Below are 25,219 nucleotides of genomic sequence, written 5' to 3'. Positions count from 1 at the left end.
TGTGTGTAGGTCTGTTTCTCTTAAACTGTGGCGTTTGGTGGGGTGGGGTGGGGTGGGGGAGAGGAGAAGGGGGTGAAAATACGCTGACAGAGAATTTCCTGAGGGAATATTTTGTGTGTTTCTGTGTTGGATGTCAAGGTAAATATGCTCACGTGATAATAAGGAAATAGTTATCAATTCGTTACCCTCTCACAAATTGGAAAATGAATACAGCTGGAACGCATCTTGCAGGGTTCGAACGGGTAATGAAAAGGTACCACCAGAACATATATATCTTTCAAGGATTACTATTATATACAACTTATACTCTATCCAATCGCTAGTGTCAAAGCAGAATTGATAAATCTAGCAAAGCTTGTTACAACTACTATAACACAAGAAATGGAATTCAGGGTAGTTTTAAAAAGACTTTATATTTATTTTTTTATATTTTTGGTTTGAAAGTGGTGGTGTGGGGGGGAACATATATACGCAATTTATAATCTAATTTATTAATCGTCATCATCATCGTGGTTCATTAATGCATTAAACATGTTTGATACCACAGTAGGCTGTGGTTCTGGGACAGTTTCTTCTTTATAAGAAACCTTTTGGTTCATTCTAGATGATGTGGATCGAGTGGTGATAAAATTATCCTTGGAGACCGCAGGTTGTTCTCTTCTGGATAACATCCTGCCACCACCTACTCCGCTATTATTATGACTATTATTATTACTATGGAAGTTACTATTCATTCTTCTTGATCCTCCTCTAGAACTGTTTTTCAATTCTTTTAATTTACGTTGTCTTTCGTCTTCCTCATGAATTTGAGAGATAGTCTTTGGTCCTTCATCTTTCTTGACGCCAGTCCAATTCTTGTCTTCCCTCAATTCCTTCAAATCAATCAGTTTAAATTTAATTCTACTAGATATCTTACCGCTATCGATAATTTTTTGGATAATACCAAATAAACTGTCTAATAACGCAGAGCCTTCTAACGTTGCTTGGCCTGCGCTGAAACTATCAGTCTCAAATTGTTCACCTACAGTACTCAACAGTTCAATAACAGATTCTAATGTCTCTTCTGTTGGGTTATCATTCAAATCCTTCATTAACCTACGGAAACATTCAAACATCATCTTACCTGTCAATAAGTTCAATCTATACAAGAAACCAATAAAACGGACTAAACCCAAACCTCTTCTCTTGGCGGCAGCCGCTTGGTAATATTCTTCAGACATCATTTCAATTTCTAATGGAGAACCATCTGGGTTTGTCGGTAGTTTATCAGACCATCCCTTCTCAAATTCTGTATGACATCTAGCAACTAAATAGTGTAATACCAATTTTGGACCAGTCTTAGTTGGATTATTTTCGTCTTTGATTTCTGGATCTAATTCCTTAACTATCTTACCGCACAATTGGGCATACATTACTGTCCAATGAGGTTCGTCGCATGCTTTATGGAATAATTCTTCGATAACGATTATCAATGTTTCACCATTTGACTCCCACTTAGATTGATTCGCTAGGGCTAATACTTCACTAGAAATTGTATCGAACTTTTCTAAAGTTAACTTATTCAACAATGATTTCATCTTTCTTTTGGCTTCTTCTTCATCAATTAATTCTGTTACACCATCTGGAGCTAGTTTCTTTTCCGTCTTCTTCATTCTTGATTTAGGAACCCATCTATTTGCGCTTGGGACTAGCGGTGCTACTTCTTCCTTCTTTCCCTCTGTGAATTTTTCTTCTTCTAATCTACCTTCTGCCATTCTTTCCCTCTCTTTTCTGGATGTGTAGGCCCTTGTAGACCTTCTGTCTTCCATACCACCTCTTTTAGACTTCCTCTTTGAGTTATTTCTTGAATTCGATCTTCCATCCATGTTTCTCATAGAACCTGTCTTACTGAAATCACGATTACTGCTTAGACGACTGCCCATACCAAATTTTCCATCTCTCACTCTATCAATTCTAGTCATACCAGGTGGAATTACAATTTTCGATAGTGCTTCATCTATCCATTTAGTATCTGGCTTAACCTTAATTTTATCTTTAAATTGTAATAAAAAGGTTGGACCATAGGTATATTTAATATTAGACCTTGAATACTTTGAATCTGGTTTTTCAAACCCTTTTGGATACTCGAATGAATAAATATCTTCAATTGGCTTAGCCCTTTGCAATATTTCTAATAAGTTACTTACAGTCATTGAGTTATTATCATGAACATCGGTACTACAATCATTACTTTTATCATCCTTTGTTTCAACATCAGTAGAATCCAGTTCCTTATTAACTTCGTTTGCATTATCTAAAGGATTTTCTTGGGTTGCTTTTTCATTATCATTAACCTCTTTCTCATTATCTTTCAAGTATTGGGTTTCATGTTCTACTGGGGGAATAGTATCATTAGAGTTTTCATCCTCTGGAACTTCTACGTTTGTACTAATTTCTTCATTAGTATCACTTTGTAGGTCAGATTCATTTTTCTTTTTCTCAAGAGCAGCTTTACGAAGTTTAATCTGTTCCAAGAACAGTTTTCGTGTCTTTTCAGCTTCAGATAGAGATTCTTCAGAATTTTCCTCTGACTCAGGTTGTTCGTCACTTTTCGGTTCCTCTTCACCTGGAGTATTTTCCTTTGATGATTGTTCTTGGTTAGAGTCTGCTAGATATTTAGTATGGATTGCCTTTAAATCCAATTGCTCTCCATTTTTTGTTGTGATTTCAATTCTTTTACCAGCAGGGCTATAATTCCCTGACTTTGATGAAGAGGTGGTGGAAGAAGTAGTTGAAGGCAAATCAATAGCAGCAGGAGAATGTTGAATATTCATTTCTTGTGGCATATAATACATTGGTTGAGCCATTGCATAACCTGGCCATTGCATATGAACAATAGGTTGCATGCCACCCCTATGATTCTTATAACCATTATTATAGCCTCTATTCATTAAACCATTATTGTACCTGCCATATTGTGAGTTTTGGTTGTAATTATTGTATTTACCATTACCATTGTTATTATTGTTGTTATTATTTCCGTTATTATTATACCTAACATTTCGATGGTAATTTTGCTTGTTGTAGTTCTGTCTTTGCTGATATTTATTGTGATTTACATGATAATTATTTGCATGAGAATATCCATTTTGCTCATCAATTGACTGTTGCCTCTCTTGCGGCTGTAAAGTGTGTGGTTTCTTTTCTGCAGACATCAGACGGATTCTTCCAAAATCAAAAATACAATCAACTCTATCAAAATATGAAGTATATATATATATCTATTTCGAACCAAAAATATAGAAAAAAAAATTAATATTAGTATTAATATTAATAAAATGTATATTATTGGTGATAGGTACCCTTTGAATTGTTGTTGAACTCAATATATAACACACAATCCAATTTTCAAAAAAAATAAAATATATATATTAAATACGTATTGTAACAAAATTCCTAAAATATATATATATATATATATATATATATTTAATGTTACTAATAACGATTTATTTCTTTGGATAAAGGAACCTCCCCAACAAAAGTTAAACCTTATAAATAGTATATATTAATATTAAATTCAATACTTGAACTCTAAACGTATATCTAACCTTATAAAACGTAAAATAAGAAGTTCTAATTGAGTTTAACAAGTTTTAAACTCTGATTATCCTTCATTCATTTCGCATTCTTTGTTAACTTTAAGCTCAGAACAGAGAGAGAAAGAGCCTTTAAACAAAATTTCATATTTTACGTTTTACTAGTGAATGTTTCCTAATAAAACACAAAGAAACAGCCGTAGAATAAGACGATAGTCATTTTGAATTTACAAAATGGACGGTTTGAGTCGTTGTAGACGAAGAACATATAGATTCACAACTGATGGGGGGGAGCCAACCCAAACCAAGTCAAACCAAGTCAAACCGTAAACGCTGAACTCAGCTGATCCCAAACTTGGATACTTCGCTAGTACAAGATACTTCTTAGCATTATCACAGTATCATATCTTACCCATGGTTCAGCTTGCCAGGGGAGGCCCTGATTAATTGTAAACTGATTAATGACAAGTTTATTTTATGTATGTAATGTGGGGACTGTATGTAAAATATATATGTGATGACAACCTATTTGAACAGCTTTGCCACTGAAATAGCAGTCTCGCTACCCTTGTTCATTACTTTGCTTACCGCCAATTCGAAATCTTCTTGTGTGACGTGTATTCTTCTTTCTCTTAATGCATACATACCGGCTTCAGTACAAACACCTTTTACATCTGCACCTGAACAGCCGTTCATTTTTTCTGCTACCTTCCTTAAATTAATACCACGGGTTAGATTCATCTTTCTGGAGTGAATTCTTAGAATTTCTGTTCTTGCTGCTACGGTTGGTGGTGGGAATTCAATTTTTCTGTCTATTCTACCTGGTCTTAATAAAGCAGGGTCTAAAATGTCTAATCTGTTTGTTGCCATAATAATTTTAATGTTCTTTGACGTCTCAAAACCGTCCAGTTGATTTAATAGTTCTAACATGGTTCTTTGGACTTCTGAATCACCACCACCGGATCCTCCTTCAACACGACTAGAACCTATAGAATCGATTTCATCCATGAATATAATGGATGGCGCATGTTCTCTTGCCATTACGAACAATTCACGCACCATTCTGGAACCTTCACCGATATATTTTTGGACTAGTTCAGCACCACTAACTCTAATAAATTTACAATCGGTATGGTGCGCAACAGCTCTTGCTAGAAGGGTCTTACCTGTACCTGGTGGACCATATAAGATAACACCCTTTGGTTGTGCAATACCTAAACTTTCGAACAATTCTGGATGCTTGACAGGCAATTCTATAACTTCTTTAATCTCTTTAATTTGTTTTGTTAAACCACCAACCATATCGTAAGTAGAATCTGGTACTTTTTCAACCATCATCAATGAAACTAACGGGTCTGCTTTGTTTTCCAAAACTTTATGTAACATATAAGTATCACTCTTTAAACATACCCTTTGTGATGGTTTTAAATCCTTAACATTAATATCTTTTGCAACATCCACAATGTATTTACCTTCCGGTTGAACCTTGACTAAAACTCTCTTATCAGATACTACTTTTATCACTTCACCGACGTATGAACCAGGCTCTTGTAATAATCGTAGTTCATCTTTAATAAAACGAACCTTATCATTTAAAGCATTTCTTTGAGCTTCTAAACGGCGTAAATTCTCAGTCTTTTCATGAATTTTCAATTCAGTTTCTTGTATTTTTTGTTCAAAGTATGGTTTAATACCACCTTCATGAGCATTTACCGAAGCAGTTGCTACACTTGACATAATTTCTTCCAATTAACAGATTTACAGTTTTGTCTAAAAATTCAACTTAAAATCCTTTAAATCTCCAAATTTCTTAATCCAATCGAAAAACCAAAGGGAAAAAAATCACAACACTGGAAACCTTAAAACACTTTCTTACAGAGATATTATCCCTTTCTGAATTGTTGACTTAAACCTTTATTTATCAATAATAGTAACCATCATCGATGTTTAAATTATTGGTTAATTTCAAATTTTAATCTTTTTATTTTGCCACCCTTCAATTTTCCAAACTAAATTGTAGAAACGATCATTATGTACGTATTTTGGATCATATCATTCAAAAGTGAAATTGAGCCCTTTAAGAAGAATGGTCATCGATAAAGTTTAGAAGTGTTTAAGATATACTATAATGGAAGGAATTGATTTATTATTAGGTTAACAATCCGCTTAAAATCAGAGGTACTTTTCTAACTTGTTGATTCAGTTTCATGTTATGATGTTTACCTAATTTGGTAAAAAATTGACATGAACCGAGCTCAATGAGACATACTTTTGAAGAATGAATTTTATGTGAACATCATTGATTACACTTTGAATGGTGCATGTAGATCAAAAGAAGAAAATAAAGATAAAAATCAATTACGAATTACTATTAGGGGGCATGTGTCTTTATTCATTCGATGAATGAACATCTATGCTATACTATTAGTTTTTATCGTAATGATAAGTGGTCTATTATGAAGCTATAAATTTCAAATTTATAATGTTTCAGGTTCTACGAGATACCAAAACTTAAAAGACTAAAATTTTTTATTTTTAAATAAGAAGCTTGAAAACTTGTAATAAAAAAGGTCATTTTGATCTGAAATGCTACGATTATTGTATAATAAATGATACCACACATTTAATCACAAGAAATAGAAGAAAAAAATCTCTCTCTCTAGGGGTATTTTCTCCGGCTTGAGTATCAACTGAGTTTAATCTAATTAAAATATTAAAATTTTGTAAATGGAAATATCTTATCAAATTGTAAGATACTGTTAGAACAAACACGATTGTAATAACATCCACTTTTTAATAATATCCAATACCTCAATAAAGCTCAAACCTATTGGCATTGTCAAGAAGAAAATTGATAGACACAACAGCAGGATTTCTATCTGAAATATATTGAAGAATAGATACCAGCGGTATTAACCGACCCGCTTATTCCGTTCCTCCTCCAAAGAATGGTACTAAGTTTCTACTCTATATGCATTGTAGAGAAATTTAGAGTATAATAAATCTGTGAATTAGAGAGAATTTGACCACATTTTTATCAAAGCTAATAGGATAAAACAAATTAAACAGAAAACTTTTCAAATATACTCAGTAATGTGCAAACCTGTGACAAATATCCAATATGTTACTCATTTTGATTCCAACAGCATTTACAATTCTTTTAAGTCTGTTATTTGCTTTTGCTTCAACTATTTCTTTGGCGATAGAATGTAAAGAAAAAACTTCTGAAACTTAAAGAAACTGGCAAGTACATACATCTTGAGTAAAATGTCATGTAACTATACTAAAAAACTATAATACCTCCCCCGAGGGGAGAACTAGTAATCGATAAATAATAATGTACCTTCCTTTGTTTCTGAACTTCTAACATTTCAATGTCCCAAAATGCCAAATCTCGTTGTTGTAGCAAATCAACACATGTTGATGTACTTCATGTAATTACCCGATTCGGTAATTACACAACTTAAAACTGTTAATCACTTTTACTCAGAATCTAGCGCAGCTCTTTAAGAACATTCCGTAGAACTTATTTAAAACAAAGAATTGAAAATTTGTCCATAAAAAGCGGCAAAACTTCCAATATTAACCGACAAAGAGACAATGATGTCAGCTCTGTCTTGGATCATTAAGCTGCTTTTGGTTGTTATAACAAGAACCATTGAATGTTTCAGAATCTAGCTTTCTTTCTTTTTTGTTTCTAGTCAAGTTTTGATTCTTTTTTTTTTCGGATCTGATTATATTTGCAAAAGGCTGTGATTCAGTGTCAGTGGTCAGCGGTTATTGTTCAATGGAATGATCCGGGTGGGTATCAATAGGTTTTATAATTTAGTAAATCAAGAAGTGCTATGTATGTGGGTTTGGGATTCAATTTGATTTACTGGATTGAGAAAGAGCTGATCGAACAAACGCTTAGCTAAAACGTAATTATTTCCATTTCAAGACAAGATGTAACTATCTTCTAGAATGAGGACGAATTAAAAGATTACTTTTGAGATTTTAATATATAAAGACGGTTAAATAATTATAATTTTATAGTTTGAAATTTTAGAGCTATCTCATTTTATGTCGTTATATTCAATTAATATTATATTCAATTAATATTATATTCAAAATCAGAACATACAATAATCGTCACACACTCAAGGTTAAAAAAGAAACTGAATCTAGAGATAATATCTATTCAATATACATAATATAACGAAATGTTGAAAAATCTGGTATTTTTTCTATGGTTCCTGTTACTTAAATCGATTGTGGTAAGTGCGGAGATACCAACGACGACGCTTCGTAGAACTATAGTGACTACATCTGGGATATGTAATTCCAATACTCCCGTAACTACTAATGCAGGATGTACTGCATATGTAACTATTACAAACACCCAATATAGTACTGCAACAGTAACAAATAGCATTGACGTTACTAATACTGTTGACGTAACTAATAATGTTGATGTAACTAATACCCAACAGGTTTCTATTGTAGTTACTGAAACCAGTTACCTCACGGCTACATTATATTCAACACAACAATTGGTACAAACTACAACGGAAACCTTAGAAGTCAGTACCATTGTCACAGTTACAGAACATACTACATCTTTGGTTGCTTCTACCCAACCTGTATATGCCACGATTACAAATACTATTGAAGTTAGTAATGTCGTAACTGAAACTGTTCAGGAAACAGAAACAGTGACGCATCAACAAACTAACATTGTCACTTCAACACATGCTATCACTGAAACGGTAACAGAAATAGGCTCTTCTGTTGTAACTTCCACCCAACAGATTACAAAAACAGTCACTGACACTCAGCTAGTTACTTCTAATGTTTTAAGCACTAAAGATGTTATATCAACAATTTTCAACACAGTCACTGGTACAACTGTTGTTACGAGCACATCTATACTCCCATCCACTTCGGTTACTACAAGTATACACGTTTCTACTGCCTATGAAACAGTTGCTACCACTATAACTCATAGTGAAATTGGAACAGTTAACGTTACAAACACCATTAAGGAGACAAGTACTGTTATTGTGACTTCAACTGCCAATACTTCCTTGACCGTAAATGTAACCGAAACCATTAAATCAACAGAAACGATTGATATAACTAAAACACTAACAACTCAACAGATTAATACTATCACTAAAACTAATAGTATCGGAAAACCTATTACAGATGTAGTTGAAGTAACTACCAACGTATCTGTAACTGAGATTGTTACTGAGACTGTTGAAATTACGAAGACTGATAGCATTAAAAGTACTATAACTGCAACTTCAACTATCTTAACTACAGAAGAAATTGATTTAACACATACAATTGATTCTACCCATAGCATTCTAACTACCAATACTATCAACACTACTAGAGTGTATGAAAAAACTGAGACCATTGATTCTACGCATACTGTCGATGTCACGTCTACTTACAATGTCACTCAAACCATTGATGTTTCTAAGACTACTGATATTACAGAAACTCATGAATTAACTAATACCTATAACATTACCAAGACCAACGAAGTTACTAAAACAATTAATACTTCAGATACCATTCAGGTTACAAATACTATTGATGTTACATATACATTTAATAAAACAGAAGTAAAAGATGTCACTGAGACCCATGAAGTGACAGAAACAATGGAATTGACATCAATTATTGACCAAATACATCTGGTAAACCTAACTAGCACATTATTGACCACCAACATTGTAGATGTCACACATACACATGAGGTTCAAACTACCGTAGAGATAACAAATACTATTCCAACAACTTCTACAAGTTCTTTGACAAGTACACATAATGTTTTGAGTATTATTGAAGAGTTTGCATACGTTGATCTTTTCAATACAATTAAATCAACTACTTCTTTGGTCATTACCAATACTGTAAATATAACAAATATAATAGAGGAAACAAAAACATTTGATGTTACTGAAGTACAGGGCGAAACATATACTGTTAACATCACCAATGTTATTCCATTAACTGAAACAATTGAAGAAACACATACATTGGATACAACATTAACAACTGCAACTACTGCAACTATAGAAGTAGCAGAAACTACTGAAATCACAGATACCGTTGAATTTACTAAGTTTATGACTTTAAATGCAACACAGAATGTAACAAGAACTATTGATACTACAGAAACACGATTGATAACAGAAACACTTCACACAACAGAGACTAAAAATGAATTTTTCACCATTGATGTTACCAATACAGTTGCCTTTACAAATACTCATAATGTAACACATACCTATAACAAAACTGACGTATTTGACACTACTGAATATGAAGTCGTTACTAATACTGTAGAAATAAGCAACATTTTGACTACTACCGGTATATATAATTACACATCCATCATTGATACTCTCCATATTATTGATGTGACAGAAACTTTAAACTATACTAACATCATAAATGTGACACACACTATTAATGAAATTATCACAGAGGATATTACTGACATGACAAATATTACTAAAACTTCTACAATTGTTGACAACAAAACTAATGATTTATCATGTATTATTGGAAATTCAACTATTACAGAAGTTGTTACTACAACATTAACACCTTCTATTATTTATATTACAACAGATAACATCACCGTAACTACTGTGATTACATCTCCAATTACCACTTTAGTCCCATCTCAAAAGAGTACTTATACAACAAGTATTCCTATTACTAAATCTGAAACTGTAACTGTAATTGAAGGGTCTGAGGTTGTGATTACCACCTCAGAAACTAAAACATCTGTTGGTGAAGGAAGTATTTCCATAGATATAGAAACTTCGACAAGATCGTTATTGCTTTCAACATTATCTCTTGAAACAACTACAACTACATTTTTATCAACTACTCAAATACCGATCCAAAGTGAATATACATATGTGATTACCAAAACAAATTCTGACATTATTAGTGGGAAATCTAAGACGGTGACAGGTTATACCATTAAAACTCAAGAAATTACAATTACAGAATCAACACTAACTTATTCTCAAGAAATATTGACAATAACTACAGAAGTTATAAGTTCTAAACTTGTACCATCAGTTACATTTACAAATCCAACGGAAGAGAACCATATATCGGTTACTTCAAATAGTGATTTAAGTACCACTTCATTGTCAGCTCCAAGTGATGTTGTATCAAGAACTTCAATCGGTACTGAATCAGTAACCTCGGATATTAATCATTTTTCCTCTAGTAGTTACACCATGTCAGAATATACTGGTGGTGGTTCTATATTAAGTTCCAACTTTACGTTTATTATTTTATCGTTCGTATTATATTTTGTATAGAGTATACCCATTTTAATGAATTTTATTTCTTAACTATTAGAATAATGAATAATAAAGATTACATATTGAGTTCATTCCTTGAAAACATGAGATAATACTTGAGCATATGTGCATGTAGAATTGAAGATAAAAGATAAACAGGATATGCTACTATATATACCTCTTTTTAAAATTATATCTTAGAGGGCAAGTTTTGAAACTTCTAGATTATGTCAATCTAAGCTATCTAATATTTTTTTGATTTCACATAATCTGTGAGAAATAATTTTCAGATCACCGCTAACCTTTTTAATAAATTCGATTGATATATCAATACCTGTGGATTTCTTTAATAAACAAGAGAAAGTTCTTGTATTGAAATATTTCGAACCATTTTCAACAAATTTTCCATCATTAATTGAGTTAACTTTCGTCAAAAAATTAACTAAATTGCTATGTAATATTTCTTGATCAGTTATTTCGAATTTTGGAAACTTTATTTGAAATGGTTGAGAACTCATAATAACGTTGTGTCCACCGTTACTGTGATATCTGACCTCATAAATACCGGGCTCAAATATTAACAAATTGTAGTCAAAAACAACAACACCTTTAACTACTTTTGAGTTCTTGTGAAATTCCTTTATAGCCATTGTGTTTTGTTTATCCGATTTATATCCCTCTCTAGATGTCCCGCACCAATGGCCAGACGATGAGACTTTTGTCCTGTATCTATTTGTTCTGGTATCAAGTACGTTATATAAACCGATCCAATCTCTATTATTATATAGTTCAATTGGTAACTGCCAACTAATTTTTATAGACTCTGGTAAAACGTACTCATCATTTGGCTTTGGTTCTAGATTGAACTTACAGTTTGGGGCAAGTTTTGCATTGGCATTCTCTAATGCTTCTTGGATAGAAAATTCGAGATGTAAAGGAGAAGCTGCAGAATGGTTCAATGCATGTTTGTTACTAGCGATTAAATTGCGAAGAAATAGGGAACCGATATCATCAAAGATATCATATATCATTCGCAAAGGCTTTAATCCTTGTAATGTTTTTCCAACGCCGCTAATTCTTGTTTCATTTCCATAGATTTTAGAAACATGTGGTTTCTCTATGAATTTCACAAATATAAAATTTGTAGATGTCCAAATGATTGCTAATATGATATTTTCATAACAGAAATTTGTCATCAAAGCGGTTCCCCATATTCCTGCGGTACCTAATATTGCCTCAGGATTATTCAAATATCTATAGATTCCCTGTGACGTCAGTCTTCTTTCGGATATGTAATTAATTAAGAAGAAATCTCCGTAAAACCAGCCGAAGTCAGAGATTGCAGCTCTAATTTCTGAGTTACACCACATTTGAATGGCGCATAAAATTCCTCCAAATATAATTTGGGTATATTCAATGTTTGGGTATAGATTATAAATTTTGGAGGTTGTTTGTAAAATTAACAGAGTAGTTGGTAATACAAAACTATAATTATAAATGAATTGCCATTGCTGGTAACAGTAAATCTGAGTATATCCATTTTTTAAGAATATTTTTGTAAACCATTTATCCTTTGACTGTTTGAACAGGATGTAAGAAGTGAAAGAAGCAGAAAATATCTTGGCGGTAATTGTGATAATAAATAAAGCCTTTTCTGTAGGTTTTGTCTTAATTGCAATCAATACAACAGCTAAGATAGACAAAATTGTAAAGTGGTCAGAAAATCTTAATAGATCATAATGCTTCCATCTTAATCCAGTACTTATCAAAGGTCTTGAATAATCATAGTTTTCTTTAACTATCAAGTCATCGATATAACTGTTAGATAGCTGGTTTGTATCTGACTCACTGCCATATATTTCTTCAATATGAGGGTTTTCAACGTATTTTAAGAATAAGAATTGTAATATATGGCCCCATATAGAAATTAATAAAACTTTATAATCTCCACAAATTAATGAAATCCCATAATAACCTAAATATCCAATAGAATACATTGGATGAGGGGAAATATTAAAGACACCATCAAAGGTTAATTCTGAGTCTTGTAAAAAGAAGAAATCTCCCCAATACCAAGCATAATCTTTGACCACTCTATGAGCATCAACCTTAACCCAGATATTGAATAAAATCATGGAAGTACCAACTAGTATTCGCCAATTTTTAAAATCTATACCTTCTGAAGGTAAAGAGCAATATACGAATAGAATATAAGTAGTAAAATCCTGCATCAAGATTAAATCAACGAATTGTCGGAATAACAACCAAATGTTGAATTCCTCAGGATAATTATGCATATTATAATCATTTGCCATCTTTGTTGAAATCTCGAATTGACAGAATTTAGCTAATTTTGAAGTTGATTTTTTATCAAACAATTTATTCAATTTTGCAAAACTAGTCAATGATTCATTTTTTGATTGATAATGCAATAAAATACCAATACCTAAATTATAAGAAAGTCTCCATAAAATGTATTGAAATAAATAAAATACTTTTGTCAAACTTTGACCAAACTTTAAATTGAATAAATAACATAATCCAAAATTAGCAAATATACTCAAAGTGATGCAACATTCTAAAAATGATTTCTTTATAGTTGGATCGAATAAAGAACGTACCATATCATGAGTGACAGCTGGTACAAATCTTATATTTGAAGAACGGGTATGTGCCATAGTTTGATATTTCTTGCCAGTACCAATATTATTAATGGCCGTGTCTTGAAAACTACAAATAGTTTCACTATAATTAACACTCATCAAGAATCCTTTATTTAGTTTACTACAATATACCTCTTCTCTTTCCTTAAAAAGTTGACCTTAATCCTGATGTCTAAATAAAAATTAAGGTTCTATTCTAATTGAGTCTTTTATATTATATAATATGTATTTTAAATAGTAGTCAGAACTCCGAATAAAATCTTACTCTGATTCGTAAGACACCATTAAAAACAAACCTGCGATATGGAAAGAGTAGAATGAAAAATGATTCAATCAAGTTAGTTATTTAGATATATCTATATATTTATATATTACTGTCATTTATATATCAATAATGTTTTTTTCCAATTGTTGGATCTTATGCATTCGAACCAAATCCTCAAAATATGTGAGGTTTGTCATTATGCTTTTCTTGGATTTATAGACATGTTTATTAACCATGTGAAAATATCAAACAGTGAAAAATTGATATAATACGCAATTAGGAAATAAAAATATACAAGATCGTTACGATTTAAGTATCCATCGTCAATATCAGCAACAATTTCGACATCAATAATTGCAATATCAAGTCGAGTTGTTACAAAGAATAAGAGAGTTCCTATATAATTTGACACAATTTTATTTGTTTTAATTGGACGTATTTGAGGGGCTCTTGAAATACTTGTTCATTCTCTGTTGTTACCGACTACAATATTAGTTAGATCGTGAGAGCTTGGCTTGATCTATCTATCTAGCTAGCTAGCTAGCTATCCAGTTATCCATGGGTATCTAGATAAGAGAAGGGTTCTTATATACAAAACTTAGTTTCAAATTGGTATGTACATTTATTGCTATTTTCCTTAACGTGATTTGGTAATATATATCTATGTATGTGCATATATACAAGACATAATTTCAGATACCAATGGATTGGTTGGTATGTACATAGAAATTGATATGCATGGTAATGATATGATTTATTTTCTATAGGAAATATTCTTTTCTTAAATTGTTGACCATCGATTTTTGGTCCTCTGGTAATGATTGCAATTGATCAGGAGTCAGTGCTAGCACTTGTTTAATCATAACTTGTTGTTCTTGTGGCAGTGTATTCAATTTAGCGTAATTGATGGTTCCACCTGTGGTAGGTGTTGGTAATGGAGGACCTGCTGCTGGTGCTGATGAAGACGATGTTGATGATACTGGCATTGGATTCATTGATACTGGTGGAGGTGTTGTTTTCATCATAGGCTGTTGGCCTTGTGGAACCATTGGCATTGGTGGCATAAATGGCATTGGTGGTGGAAACCCGTATGCCATATTATTTTGTTGTCCTTGCTGTTGTATTGATTGTTGTTGTGGTGGTGGTAGTAGTGGTGGTGGTGGTTGCTGTGATTGTTGTTGCTGTTGCTGTTGCGGCATTGGCAACGGCTGTGACATTTGTGGTTGTGATTGGGCTTGCATTATAGGTATATATTGATTTGATGGCATCGTCATTGGCTGCATTGTAGAACCCATCATTGGTATGTTACCATTTGTAGGCATACCACTGTTGAAGTCATTGAAGTTATTATTATAGTTTGAAGCACCAGTAGTTTGCAAGTGCTTCCTCATTACTTGTGTAACTACGTTGTAATTTATAAAACCCATCTCTAATAATGCTTGAGTAACTGCGATTGATATATCCAGATTTGTCTTCAGGAAATTTTCAAGTTGACCTCTCCTGTTACCATCTTGATTTGATAATATTTTCAAATTTGAAATGATTTCAATTAGTTGTAAAGGTGGTATCTTACTCAAATTGAAAGAGACTGGATCTGATACTGTTAAACTTTCTGGTTTTAGCTGTGGCAGATGTTGCGATGCTTTGCTCAATATATCAGGGATAGTTACATTATTTGCATTTAAATTATTTTTTGTCGATGTAGACAATTGTGCTTGTGGTCTTCTTGAAATCGGTATTTCTGTTACCATCTCAAATGGTAATTCTAATCCGGCATCCCATGGATAATTTTCTCTATCTAATTGAATATCTTTTTTTTTTTCAATATCTTTTCTATCAGCATAATTTGAAGGTATTATTCTCGATATACTACAAGAGAAATTTTCAATTCTACCTAGAAGTTCAAAAGCACGTTTACAATCTTTACTAGTTCTATAATCAAGTACAATTGCACTTAATTTCCCAGTACGAGGATCTAATTTGGCAGTTATATCTACAACGGGACCTGAACCTGCAATTACAGACGTAACATTTTCTTGAGTCCAATCCACAGGAATATTAGAAACCTGAATGGCTGACGATAGCTTCTCAGAAGTCAACAAATGACGCCCCCTTCTAGTACGTGGATCTGACATATTCTTTTATATGGTCGAACTTATTACAATCAATATATATTATATATTACACGATATGCAATGCAAAAAAAAAAAAAAAAAAATAATAGAGCAGAAGACAATAATGGAGGTATATATATATAGAAATTAGCACACACTGGTTTGTCAAATCCTTGAAAGAAACAACATGTATTGTAGAAATATACACTTTTTATATTAAAATCCCATTGTAGCTTATGTTGTTCTTGTCATTTTTTCAAGTGAACTTTTTGGAAATGAATACTTCAAGAAAATTTTGAAGTGTCCGGGTAATATTCTGGAATTTTTCAAAGGTTCGAAATTGAAATTTGAATCAGAGAAGCCTTTAATTAGACTACAGTGAGGATGAGATGAGATGAGATGAGATGAGATGAGATGAGATGAGATGAGGTGATTGTAAGAAGAGTTATCTTTCTGGTTTGTTCATATAGATGTGATATAAATTGGTGGTCAGTAACTTGGGAACGGTTGGTTGATTGATTAATTCCTGGGTTTCTGTATTGGTTTAACTTTTTTTTTCTCTATTCAAGATTTTTGAAGTTTTAAAGGGAAGCGAGCAAAAGAGTATAGTATAATACGCTTTAAATTTTTAAACTACTAGCACTAGATTTATAAGGGAGATGTCACATAATCATAACTATCATCATTGTGAAGATGAGCATCATGATGGTCATAATCATACTGCACCAATTCCAACAAATCCTGGTCAATCGTTGTACCAATTCATTGATACTACGAAAATACGTTGTTTCAATGTTGTAGGAAATGGTTGTAATGAAATTTATAAAGGCTTTTTAAAAGATAGAGATAATAGATTTAATTGTTCTAGTTATGCTCAAAGTGATGCAGATTGTCAAGTTATTGTACATATACCTTTTACCGCAACTTGTAGGGTGTTTTCAATTATTTTAAGGACAAATGTTGATGATAGTTCAAATAATCTCAATTCTCCAAAAACAATTAAAATATTTAACAATTTTAAAAAAAATTTAGATTTTGATACTCTAAATAGTGCAAAACCTGATTTATCTATTGAACAGCCTCAAAATGTAGGGGTTCAAGCCGGTTCAGATGATATTAATGAAGATGAGTCAACTTTTGTAGAGCATTACTTCCCTCGTATAAATTTTCAAAACTGTAGTTCATTGACTTTATTCTTACAAGATAATTGGTCTGGTGATGAAGATGAACTTTCAAGGTTATATTATTTGGAAATTAGAGGCGAGCCAACTGGTAAATTACAACCTGATAATTCCGTGCCTTTAATGGCAGTTTATGAAGCTGCGCCAAATCCTGCTGAACATAATAAATTAGAACAAGAAGCAGATGAATTGAATTTTTGCTCGTAGGTAGATGAAAGTAATCTATAAATAAATAGTTAGTAACTATAAAATAGGAAAGTACAGGTCTGTAAATGGGAAAGGTTAATTATATACATGATAATAAATTTTGCTGTTGTTGTCTTTTGTATAAAGTCGAATTCTATGGTCAGGGAAATGGTCTCATCTTACAACACTACCCTTCGGTAAACTATCAACAACTATGGGAATAAATTCATCATTTTCACCAATGATGAACAACTGTTTGACTTCATTCGTCTCCTCATCACGATATGTGACAACATTATTATCTCCAATTGATAACCTAGAGCTAATGTCTTCCCACTCTTTTGGTTTGATCTTTCTATCTGTAGGCGGCCTAATTGGAATTTTATTACCTAAGACCACATTCTTGCCTATAAAAGACGCATTAAATTTTTCAGGTTTACATAGCTGAACTACATTTTTAGAAGTATTTTCTCCACAAAGAAGCATGGCTTCACTTATTTCACCTCTTAATTTACATTTCTTTATATTGTCCAGTACTACAACAGCTTGGTCAAATAAATCGCTTTTACTTTTGTATTCACGCAAACCACTACATATCTGTTTTACAGAAGGTTTATCAATATCACTACCTACTTCTACCTGAGATATGTATAATTTATCAGAATCTGGATGTAATTCCACTTGTTTGATATGACCAATCTTCAAATTTAGCAATTCAAAATGATACCATCTTTTTGGTGCTATTGATATTTTTGATGCTAACACCTTTCTAGGAACTATAATTTTGAACATCATTCATAGGTTGTCTTTTATGCAAACATGTAGTATTTCAATTAGTATTTGGTACATAATAGATAAAAAATAATACAGCCAATTGAGGCATAATAAATTAGCCATTGTTTAATTTAACTATTCCCATGTTACCTTTATCTTCTCTGATCTATTAAATGAATTTAAATTCAAAAATATAAAAATAATAATTGGACATAACAGGAATCGAACCAGTGACCTCTTGCTTGCAAGGCAAGCGCGCTACCAACTACGCCATATGCCCATTATTGAGTATTTCAAGAAATCTGGTCATATATATTCTCCAAATGAGAGAAAAAGGAAGATCTTCCATTGTAAAATCCTTTACTCTGCCTTAAAAACAATACCGATTTATGTCATTTTACTTTATTACTAACTCTTTTAATTTTTGGGACCCAGAAATTTGAAAAAGAGATTGAATTCCCGAAAGGCAATTTTCCATGCCCTTCTTAAAGAGATCTTATTGGTTCAAACTGTAGAGAATCAGAGGGTTGTGGATTCTTTACAGAATCATTAATAGTAGTTGATTGTTTAGTTGTTTGCAAGGACATTTTTAATTAGATGATATTGATCCGGTGTATTAAAGTATAAAATATACACATGGGAATATAGTACTACTGGTTTGTAGTATTATTTTGGCTCATTGTGGTCACTTTTCTACTAGATAACTGGATCATTTCTTTATTCTGATACATAGTTATTTATTATATTACTATACATAATGTTCTTTTATACTTCAAGATACCTTGAAGAGTTTTCGGTTCGGACAGACACTCGTGAGACATGATAATATGGCTTTATAAGAAAAAGTCACATGCCCAATGTCAGCATGCCCCCGTAAAGACATTTTAACTTGACTTCATGAGCAGAGTACCAGCAGTTCTAGTAATCTGAGTGACCTGAGAGTAATCTACTTACCAATTCTCTGTCAATGGAAGTAGTGTCTTATGAGACATAGTGTTGTTCATAACCGACTTTAATATTTTCAAATTCTTTTACTGTGGTAGGTTTTGTTAGTACATCGGCGACATTATTCTTGTCTTTAATTTTGAGTACTTTCCAATCCTTATCCAAAACTCTTTTCTACAGTCTTTCAAGTCGTATACTTAAAAACTTGTTTTTTAGTCTATAGTAATCTTGATGTGACCAATCAATTTCGGTTTTTGAAGTCAGTAATTAGATTCGTTTTTATAGTTCTATTTCTCGTCAATTTCTGTATTTTTAACTGTAATAAGAGATCTAATATTTATCATGTGTTCATGGCATCTAATTCAGACTCAGACGAAGATTCATGTACCAGACTGGATTTCTTTGAGATTTCATATAAGAAATATTTCCCATACCAGCTAATCCACCTAGTCTTGAGTTCGAATCAAATTCTGATACCAAGGATGTATCTCTAATAATCGTAATTTCTAGATTCTCATCTTGTTTTTAAATAATTTACTTTGCCTGCTATTTCTTGAAAGTATTTTACTTTATTTGTATATTCATTTTTGTGACATCTAGAGTGTCATTTCTAGGGTCAATTCTATATTCAAATCTGTATGGTACTTTGTCCTTTTTGTCTTCTTTTATTATTATTTCTGGATATTGTTCTTTTGGTTTATTAATATACGAATATATACCGAGTTCCATTAGTCCTTGTCTCTAATTGTAATTTACATTCATTCCTAAGATGTCCATATTTGAGATATCATTTTTCATGGTGCCTATAATTTTGCTAAGTCTCCTTTCCAATTTTGCAGTAATATCCTGCAATCAATTTTTGTCAGATCTGGTTGCAGTCACACAATCATCTACATATGTAGTAATTGTTAATAGTAGCTTAAAGGAATCCATCTTCATAATATATGTTTCTATATCTCCACAACTGTTAGGAGATTATAACGCCCCCTTCAAACAATACGAGACTTATAAGTCCCGTCTCGTTTGACATTTAAAATGGTGTTAATGGGCACAAATTTTTCCTCTAGAAACATCCGAATTTGGAATCCTGATCTTAGGACCAAAAACCTTCATTGAGAATAAGTTATTTAACTCTTTATCATAAGCCTCCATGTATTTTACTTTCCTGATGAATGCTGATTTTTAGTTATTGTTTCTTTGTAATACAGGTATCTAAATTTCAGTTCTCCCAACCTAGAGGTTGGTATATCTCAGTTCTACACGACATCTTTTATTTTCTTCTTGAATGTATTTTTTATTAGGTCGCTTTGGATTTTCTAAATGTATATGTGTTCCTTTAATGATGTAACCATCCTATTGTCTTTCTGATGGATTAAAGTAATTTCCATGATTAATATCCAATAGGTGGTATTCTCAAACCTCTATTATTATCAATAGTCAATGGTAGCTTCAAGGAATCCATGTTAAAATTAGATCTTTCTACATCTCCAAAGTTGTTAAGAGAATGTAAGTCCCCCCTGCAAACGATACGAGACTTATACGTCCGTCTCATTTGACAGTGAAGATGGTATTGTTAGAAACAATTTTGTCCCCAAGAAACAGTCAAGTGTGGAAGTCTGATCTAATGATCAAATGCTTTCATCGAGATTAAGTTATTTAACTCCGTTTCCTGAGTCTCCATATATTTAACCTTTTCTTATAATGTCGTATTTTTAGTAATAGTGGTTTCGATAATTTGTTATGTTATTTTGTAATTTATTTTGTAGTTTTCGAAATTATTTTATTTTTATTCCGTTTCTTATACATCACAGTTGAATTTAAAGGTTTAGTGAAGATATCCTTTTTCCTGTCCATAATAACTTTTGCGTTTAATTTTACAACCGATGTTCATTTCATCTCGTCAAGATGATTTGGATGATTTGGATGATTTCTGTCAATAAAAGGTAGTAATAGATCATATTTTCTTCAGAAATGATGGTTTCATTTAATAGAGTTATTCTTTTTAAACTCTTCGATTTTAGTTTGAGAATTCAATTCCTCAAAATCCGAATTGTCTTAACGTTTTTGAGTATCCACCTCATTTACCTCCTTTATCACGTCTATCGCTTCATTCTTTCTAACTAATTTCTCAGTCTCCTCACCTTCATCGATCTCATTTGATGTTTGATCATTTATATTGCTTGTAACTAAGATGGTATCTGTATTTGTTGTACCAATATTATTGAATATTATTAGGATATATTATATTCACGTTGTGAAGTTCTCCTTCACTATTCATTGTGTATATCTATTTTTCTTCTCTATCCAATATTACAATCGCTTCTGTGGATGAATAAGCTTGTGGAATATGGTTGCTATTCAATAGTTTGTATGTTTGTTATTTAATATCTGATAAGTAGTTTTGTACTATTGATGTTGTTTTGTTGTCATTTATAGTAGATAGTATGTTATCATTATTGTCATTAGTCATTTCATTTTCACTCTCACACTCAAGTGGTAATTTTTGCTTTTCGTGCAGACTCGACTAATATATTTTGTCCTTCACTTATGTGATTATCAAAGTCTTCCAAGTCTGTAATTCCATCAGATTCATTTGATGGTTTATCGTCTAGATCTTCATTTTAATATAATATTTGTATCAAATGTGATTTATCTATATACAGTGGATTTACTATTACACTGTCTTCTAGAGAAATTTTCATCTTCAGTAAAATCATTAGTTAAGGATTGTGTCATTAGTCTATTATCTCATGTACGGCCAATGTTATTTCCCTAAGCTGAATCATCAAATGATGGAATTGCATCCTCTATCTCACTCTCGTCAAAATCTGTGTCATCATAGTCTCCCATTTTTCTCTCACGTGCTCAAAACTTAGCAATTATAGTTTCATTATTGACTTCATCCTACTTTCTAGGATGGATTGTAAAATTTGTCAAAGCATAATTACTAGTTGAGACTATTGTATTTATCTTCGGAATATATAAAACCTCATCAAAACTGCTTTCGTCTTTGCATAATGTGATGGTATTAACTCCAGGTGATTAAATCTTACTTGTGGCTGGTCACCAGATTAGTGCTGGAGTTTCAAATGGTAAGAAACTTCTTAGCATAATTTTCAAAGAATATTTTGAGACTATATTTAACGGTGAATTGGTAATAGTTGGTAACATACTATCGTCTATAGTTTGGTTTCAATTGTTATTTTTGAAATCAAATCAGTATCCACCTTGTCAATATTTGATCAGAAATCATCGATCATGAACTTTTCCGCAAATGAATGTTGAGTAAGGTCAGATATGAATTCATGTACCTAGTTTTTATCATATCAGATATAACGTTGGCAATGTTTTCTTTATTGACAGCTTTCTTCAAACGGCTGACAATGCTTTGATAGATCACATCCTTTATGATATAATCTTTATCCATTGATAATTCTATATTTTTCTTTAATATAGTAACATCAGAAAATCTCCATATTCTTATGAATTGTTTAAATATTTACATCTAAATATGTAGATCTTCGGTTATGGATAGATTAAAGTTAGTTTTGGCTGTATTATAGTCAAAATAAAACTTTGTAATGGCTTGGCTTTTCCTTTATATTTCATAGTAAAAGCTAAAATAATCCTTTTTTGGAAGTAGATTGACTTCATTTTGTTCTTCAAATATTGTAAAGCTAGACTTTTCGTTTTCCTTTATAAAATGAATGACATCATTATCTGATGCTTGTTTGTAAATTTTAATTTTAGTATTTTGATTGTAGACAGCATTTTTAAGTCTTTCAACTTTTACTGCTGTTACATTTTTAATTTTGTTGTTAATTTCTTTGTTATTATTTAACTTTTCAGTTTGTGTGTTTATTTTGTTGTTATTAATATTAGTTGTTATTTCAATTATATTATTATTATTTGAATGTTGAGATTATTCATTTTTAGTATCCTTGATGAGTCGTCTGATTTCTTTGATCTCACCCATCAATTCTCTAGTTTGTTTAATTTTAATTTTAGTTTCGACATTAGTGTCTAACCAGATCTTCCTTTTTCTAGGTTCGATCTGGTGGATCTGTTCTTCCAAGATCTCAATGCAATCAGAATAAGATGATTATTCACTCTGATCGTTTACCGCGGCGCTACCATACTGGTTTGTAGTATTATTTTGGCTCATTGTGGTCACTTTTCTACTAGATAACTGGATCATTTCTTTATTCTGATACATAGTTATTTATTATATTACTATACATAATGTTCTTTTATACTTCAAGATACCTTGAAGAGTTTTCGGTTCGGACAGACACTCGTGAGACATGATAATATGGCTTTATAAGAAAAAGTCACATGCCCAATGTCAGCAAGTACATATGATAAGTATCAATTAAGATCTCATCATTTCTTATATACAGTGTTGGAAAAGTTTTCAGCGTCAGTAATACTTTCGTGTAAAGTAACATTTCTTTATCCTATATGAATAATGTCGTAATACGTTTATATCACGTGTTACCTCATAATTCTGACACAAACAAAGTTAATTCACCTAATATCATTATAGAAACCATGGTTTAAAAACAATATTTACAATATTATAATATTATTATTATCTCTTATCTATAATTCGTACAGAAAAGAGACTGTGATGTAAAGATTGATGACAAATGAAACTTCGAAAGTTGTTTTTCATCACTGGCAGTTGCGATGACTCGAAATATAAACGTTAGAGGATAACTTCAAATATATATACAATTATAATTTGGCCCCAATTTTAAATAGTAGCATCTAAAACTTTCTTCAACTCCAAAGTGTGAATCGCTACAATTGTAAATAACAGTAATGGAAAATAAACACTAAATATTCTAAATTACAAATGCGAATATTTGGCTTCTACTTATATGCCAAGATTTTTGATAAAACTTTTCATGTCATTAGAGTCACTTGTATTTGCAAGCCGCCGTAATTACTAAAACTGAATATGGTATCTAGCATCTCAGACATTACAGGAACTCATATGAGACTGGGTGATTATTAAATCAAATTTGGCCTCCGGCAGTAAAAAGTTGAATTGATAATGTCTTTATGATATATTTTAATTATTTAACTCAATTAGTTAATTATAACTTTTAAACAACGATACCTATATTATGTAAATTGACTCATTATTAACTTTTTAACTCTGGCAATCCATAATAAATGACATGCTTACATTAAGCAACAATTTAAATTGGTCTAAAATTAACTACATAAAACGTGATGGTTATGTAAGTATCATAAATATTCCATTATGTGTATATTAACGGAATGACATTTAATACCATAAATGCCTTTTGCTCCAGCCACTTGAATCTAATACATTATTGTAACTATCTGTGTATGTTTTAGCTTTCATCAAGGATTACTCCATAATACTCGAATTCTTTGGCTAATCTTCTTAATGAGTCTTTATGATTATCAATTGCACGAGTATATTTTTTTAAAATAGTCGTTTTATATCCTAATTTAGCAGCAGAAATTGCAGAGTTTTTTACACAATAATCCAATGCTAATCCAACAACCACTACTTCATCGATCCCATCTTGTTGTAAAATTTCATGTAATTCAGTATTATGATCATCCCAAATATCACAGAATGCGGAATAATATTCTCTATCTTTTAAATAGCCCTTATTCACTAAAACGATTTCTGGATGCTTCCTTAAAACAGCTTGTAAAGAAGGAGCAATATCAGCACCTTCAGTGTCTTCAATACAATGGACAGGCCATAAAGTTGACTCTATTTTCCTTTCATCATTAACTACAGGGGAACAATAGACAAAAGGTGCAAAATTAGGTAAATTATGATTTTTAGCAAAGGATACATGATCTTTACAATGCCAGTCTCTTGTTAATACTATCGAATCCCATTTTTCAGAAAACATTAAATCAATGATAGGATCAACAACCTGGTCACCCTCAGGTACTGCCAAGGCACCCTTTGGTGGAATAAAGTCATTTTGAACATCGATGATTAATAATGCTCTACCAATCTTTACTAGACATATGAAGTTACTGTAATAAAATCAAATTTAAAATTCGAAATCAAAATAAAGATAAAGATAAAGGTAAAAACGAATAAATTCTTTAGATAACTTATGAAAATAGTCCAAATTTAAGTAATAACAAACTTTTAACTCCTATCTTGCGCTTTTAACTTTGCAAATTTA

At 31.7% G+C, this 25,219-nt stretch overlaps 8 protein-coding genes and 1 non-coding gene across 9 annotated transcripts; 2 read left to right on the top strand and 7 right to left on the bottom strand.

Moving 5' to 3' along the window:
- Positions 1–491: 491 nt before the first annotated feature.
- Kpol_1041p43 (uncharacterized protein) lies at positions 492–3,194 on the bottom strand (the record flags this gene model as incomplete). Its single annotated transcript, XM_001644793.1, has 1 exon — positions 492–3,194. The coding sequence occupies one exon, from the start codon at positions 3,192–3,194 to the stop codon at positions 492–494; it is 2,703 nt and encodes a 900-aa protein (XP_001644843.1).
- Positions 3,195–4,103: 909 nt separating this feature from the next.
- Positions 4,104–5,315, bottom strand: RPT6 (proteasome regulatory particle base subunit RPT6; the record flags this gene model as incomplete). The annotated part of the gene is made up of 1 exon (XM_001644792.1): positions 4,104–5,315. One exon carries the CDS (start codon positions 5,313–5,315, stop codon positions 4,104–4,106), a length of 1,212 nt encoding a protein of 403 aa, XP_001644842.1.
- Positions 5,316–7,780: 2,465 nt separating this feature from the next.
- On the top strand, positions 7,781–10,918 carry Kpol_1041p41 (beta strand repeat-containing protein; the record flags this gene model as incomplete). The annotated part of the gene is made up of 1 exon (XM_001644791.1): positions 7,781–10,918. The coding sequence occupies one exon, from the start codon at positions 7,781–7,783 to the stop codon at positions 10,916–10,918; it is 3,138 nt and encodes a 1,045-aa protein (XP_001644841.1).
- Positions 10,919–11,130: 212 nt separating this feature from the next.
- Kpol_1041p40 (PEMT/PEM2 family methyltransferase) lies at positions 11,131–13,662 on the bottom strand (the record flags this gene model as incomplete). The annotated part of the gene is made up of 1 exon (XM_001644790.1): positions 11,131–13,662. The coding sequence occupies one exon, from the start codon at positions 13,660–13,662 to the stop codon at positions 11,131–11,133; it is 2,532 nt and encodes an 843-aa protein (XP_001644840.1).
- A 927-nt stretch (positions 13,663–14,589) lies between these two features.
- PTI1 (cleavage polyadenylation factor subunit PTI1) lies at positions 14,590–15,963 on the bottom strand (the record flags this gene model as incomplete). Its single annotated transcript, XM_001644789.1, has 1 exon — positions 14,590–15,963. The coding sequence occupies one exon, from the start codon at positions 15,961–15,963 to the stop codon at positions 14,590–14,592; it is 1,374 nt and encodes a 457-aa protein (XP_001644839.1).
- A 638-nt stretch (positions 15,964–16,601) lies between these two features.
- On the top strand, positions 16,602–17,330 carry Kpol_1041p38 (PITH domain-containing protein; the record flags this gene model as incomplete). Its single annotated transcript, XM_001644788.1, has 1 exon — positions 16,602–17,330. The coding sequence occupies one exon, from the start codon at positions 16,602–16,604 to the stop codon at positions 17,328–17,330; it is 729 nt and encodes a 242-aa protein (XP_001644838.1).
- A 153-nt stretch (positions 17,331–17,483) lies between these two features.
- On the bottom strand, positions 17,484–18,104 carry Kpol_1041p37 (uncharacterized protein; the record flags this gene model as incomplete). The annotated part of the gene is made up of 1 exon (XM_001644787.1): positions 17,484–18,104. One exon carries the CDS (start codon positions 18,102–18,104, stop codon positions 17,484–17,486), a length of 621 nt encoding a protein of 206 aa, XP_001644837.1.
- Positions 18,105–18,290: 186 nt separating this feature from the next.
- Kpol_1041trna2 lies at positions 18,291–18,363 on the bottom strand. Its single transcript has one exon. It is a non-coding gene; the product is annotated as a tRNA-Ala (tRNA).
- Positions 18,364–24,394: 6,031 nt separating this feature from the next.
- Positions 24,395–24,934, bottom strand: PNC1 (nicotinamidase; the record flags this gene model as incomplete). Its single annotated transcript, XM_001644786.1, has 1 exon — positions 24,395–24,934. The coding sequence occupies one exon, from the start codon at positions 24,932–24,934 to the stop codon at positions 24,395–24,397; it is 540 nt and encodes a 179-aa protein (XP_001644836.1).
- Positions 24,935–25,219: the final 285 nt, after the last annotated feature.

The sequence above is a fragment of the Vanderwaltozyma polyspora genome, genomic scaffold, assembly GCF_000150035.1.
Source record: "Vanderwaltozyma polyspora DSM 70294 KpolScaffold1041 genomic scaffold, whole genome shotgun sequence".
Lineage (NCBI taxonomy): Eukaryota > Fungi > Ascomycota > Saccharomycetes > Saccharomycetales > Saccharomycetaceae > Vanderwaltozyma > Vanderwaltozyma polyspora.
Note: the sequence above shows the minus strand (reverse complement) of the source record. Positions and strands in the feature narration are given on the sequence as shown.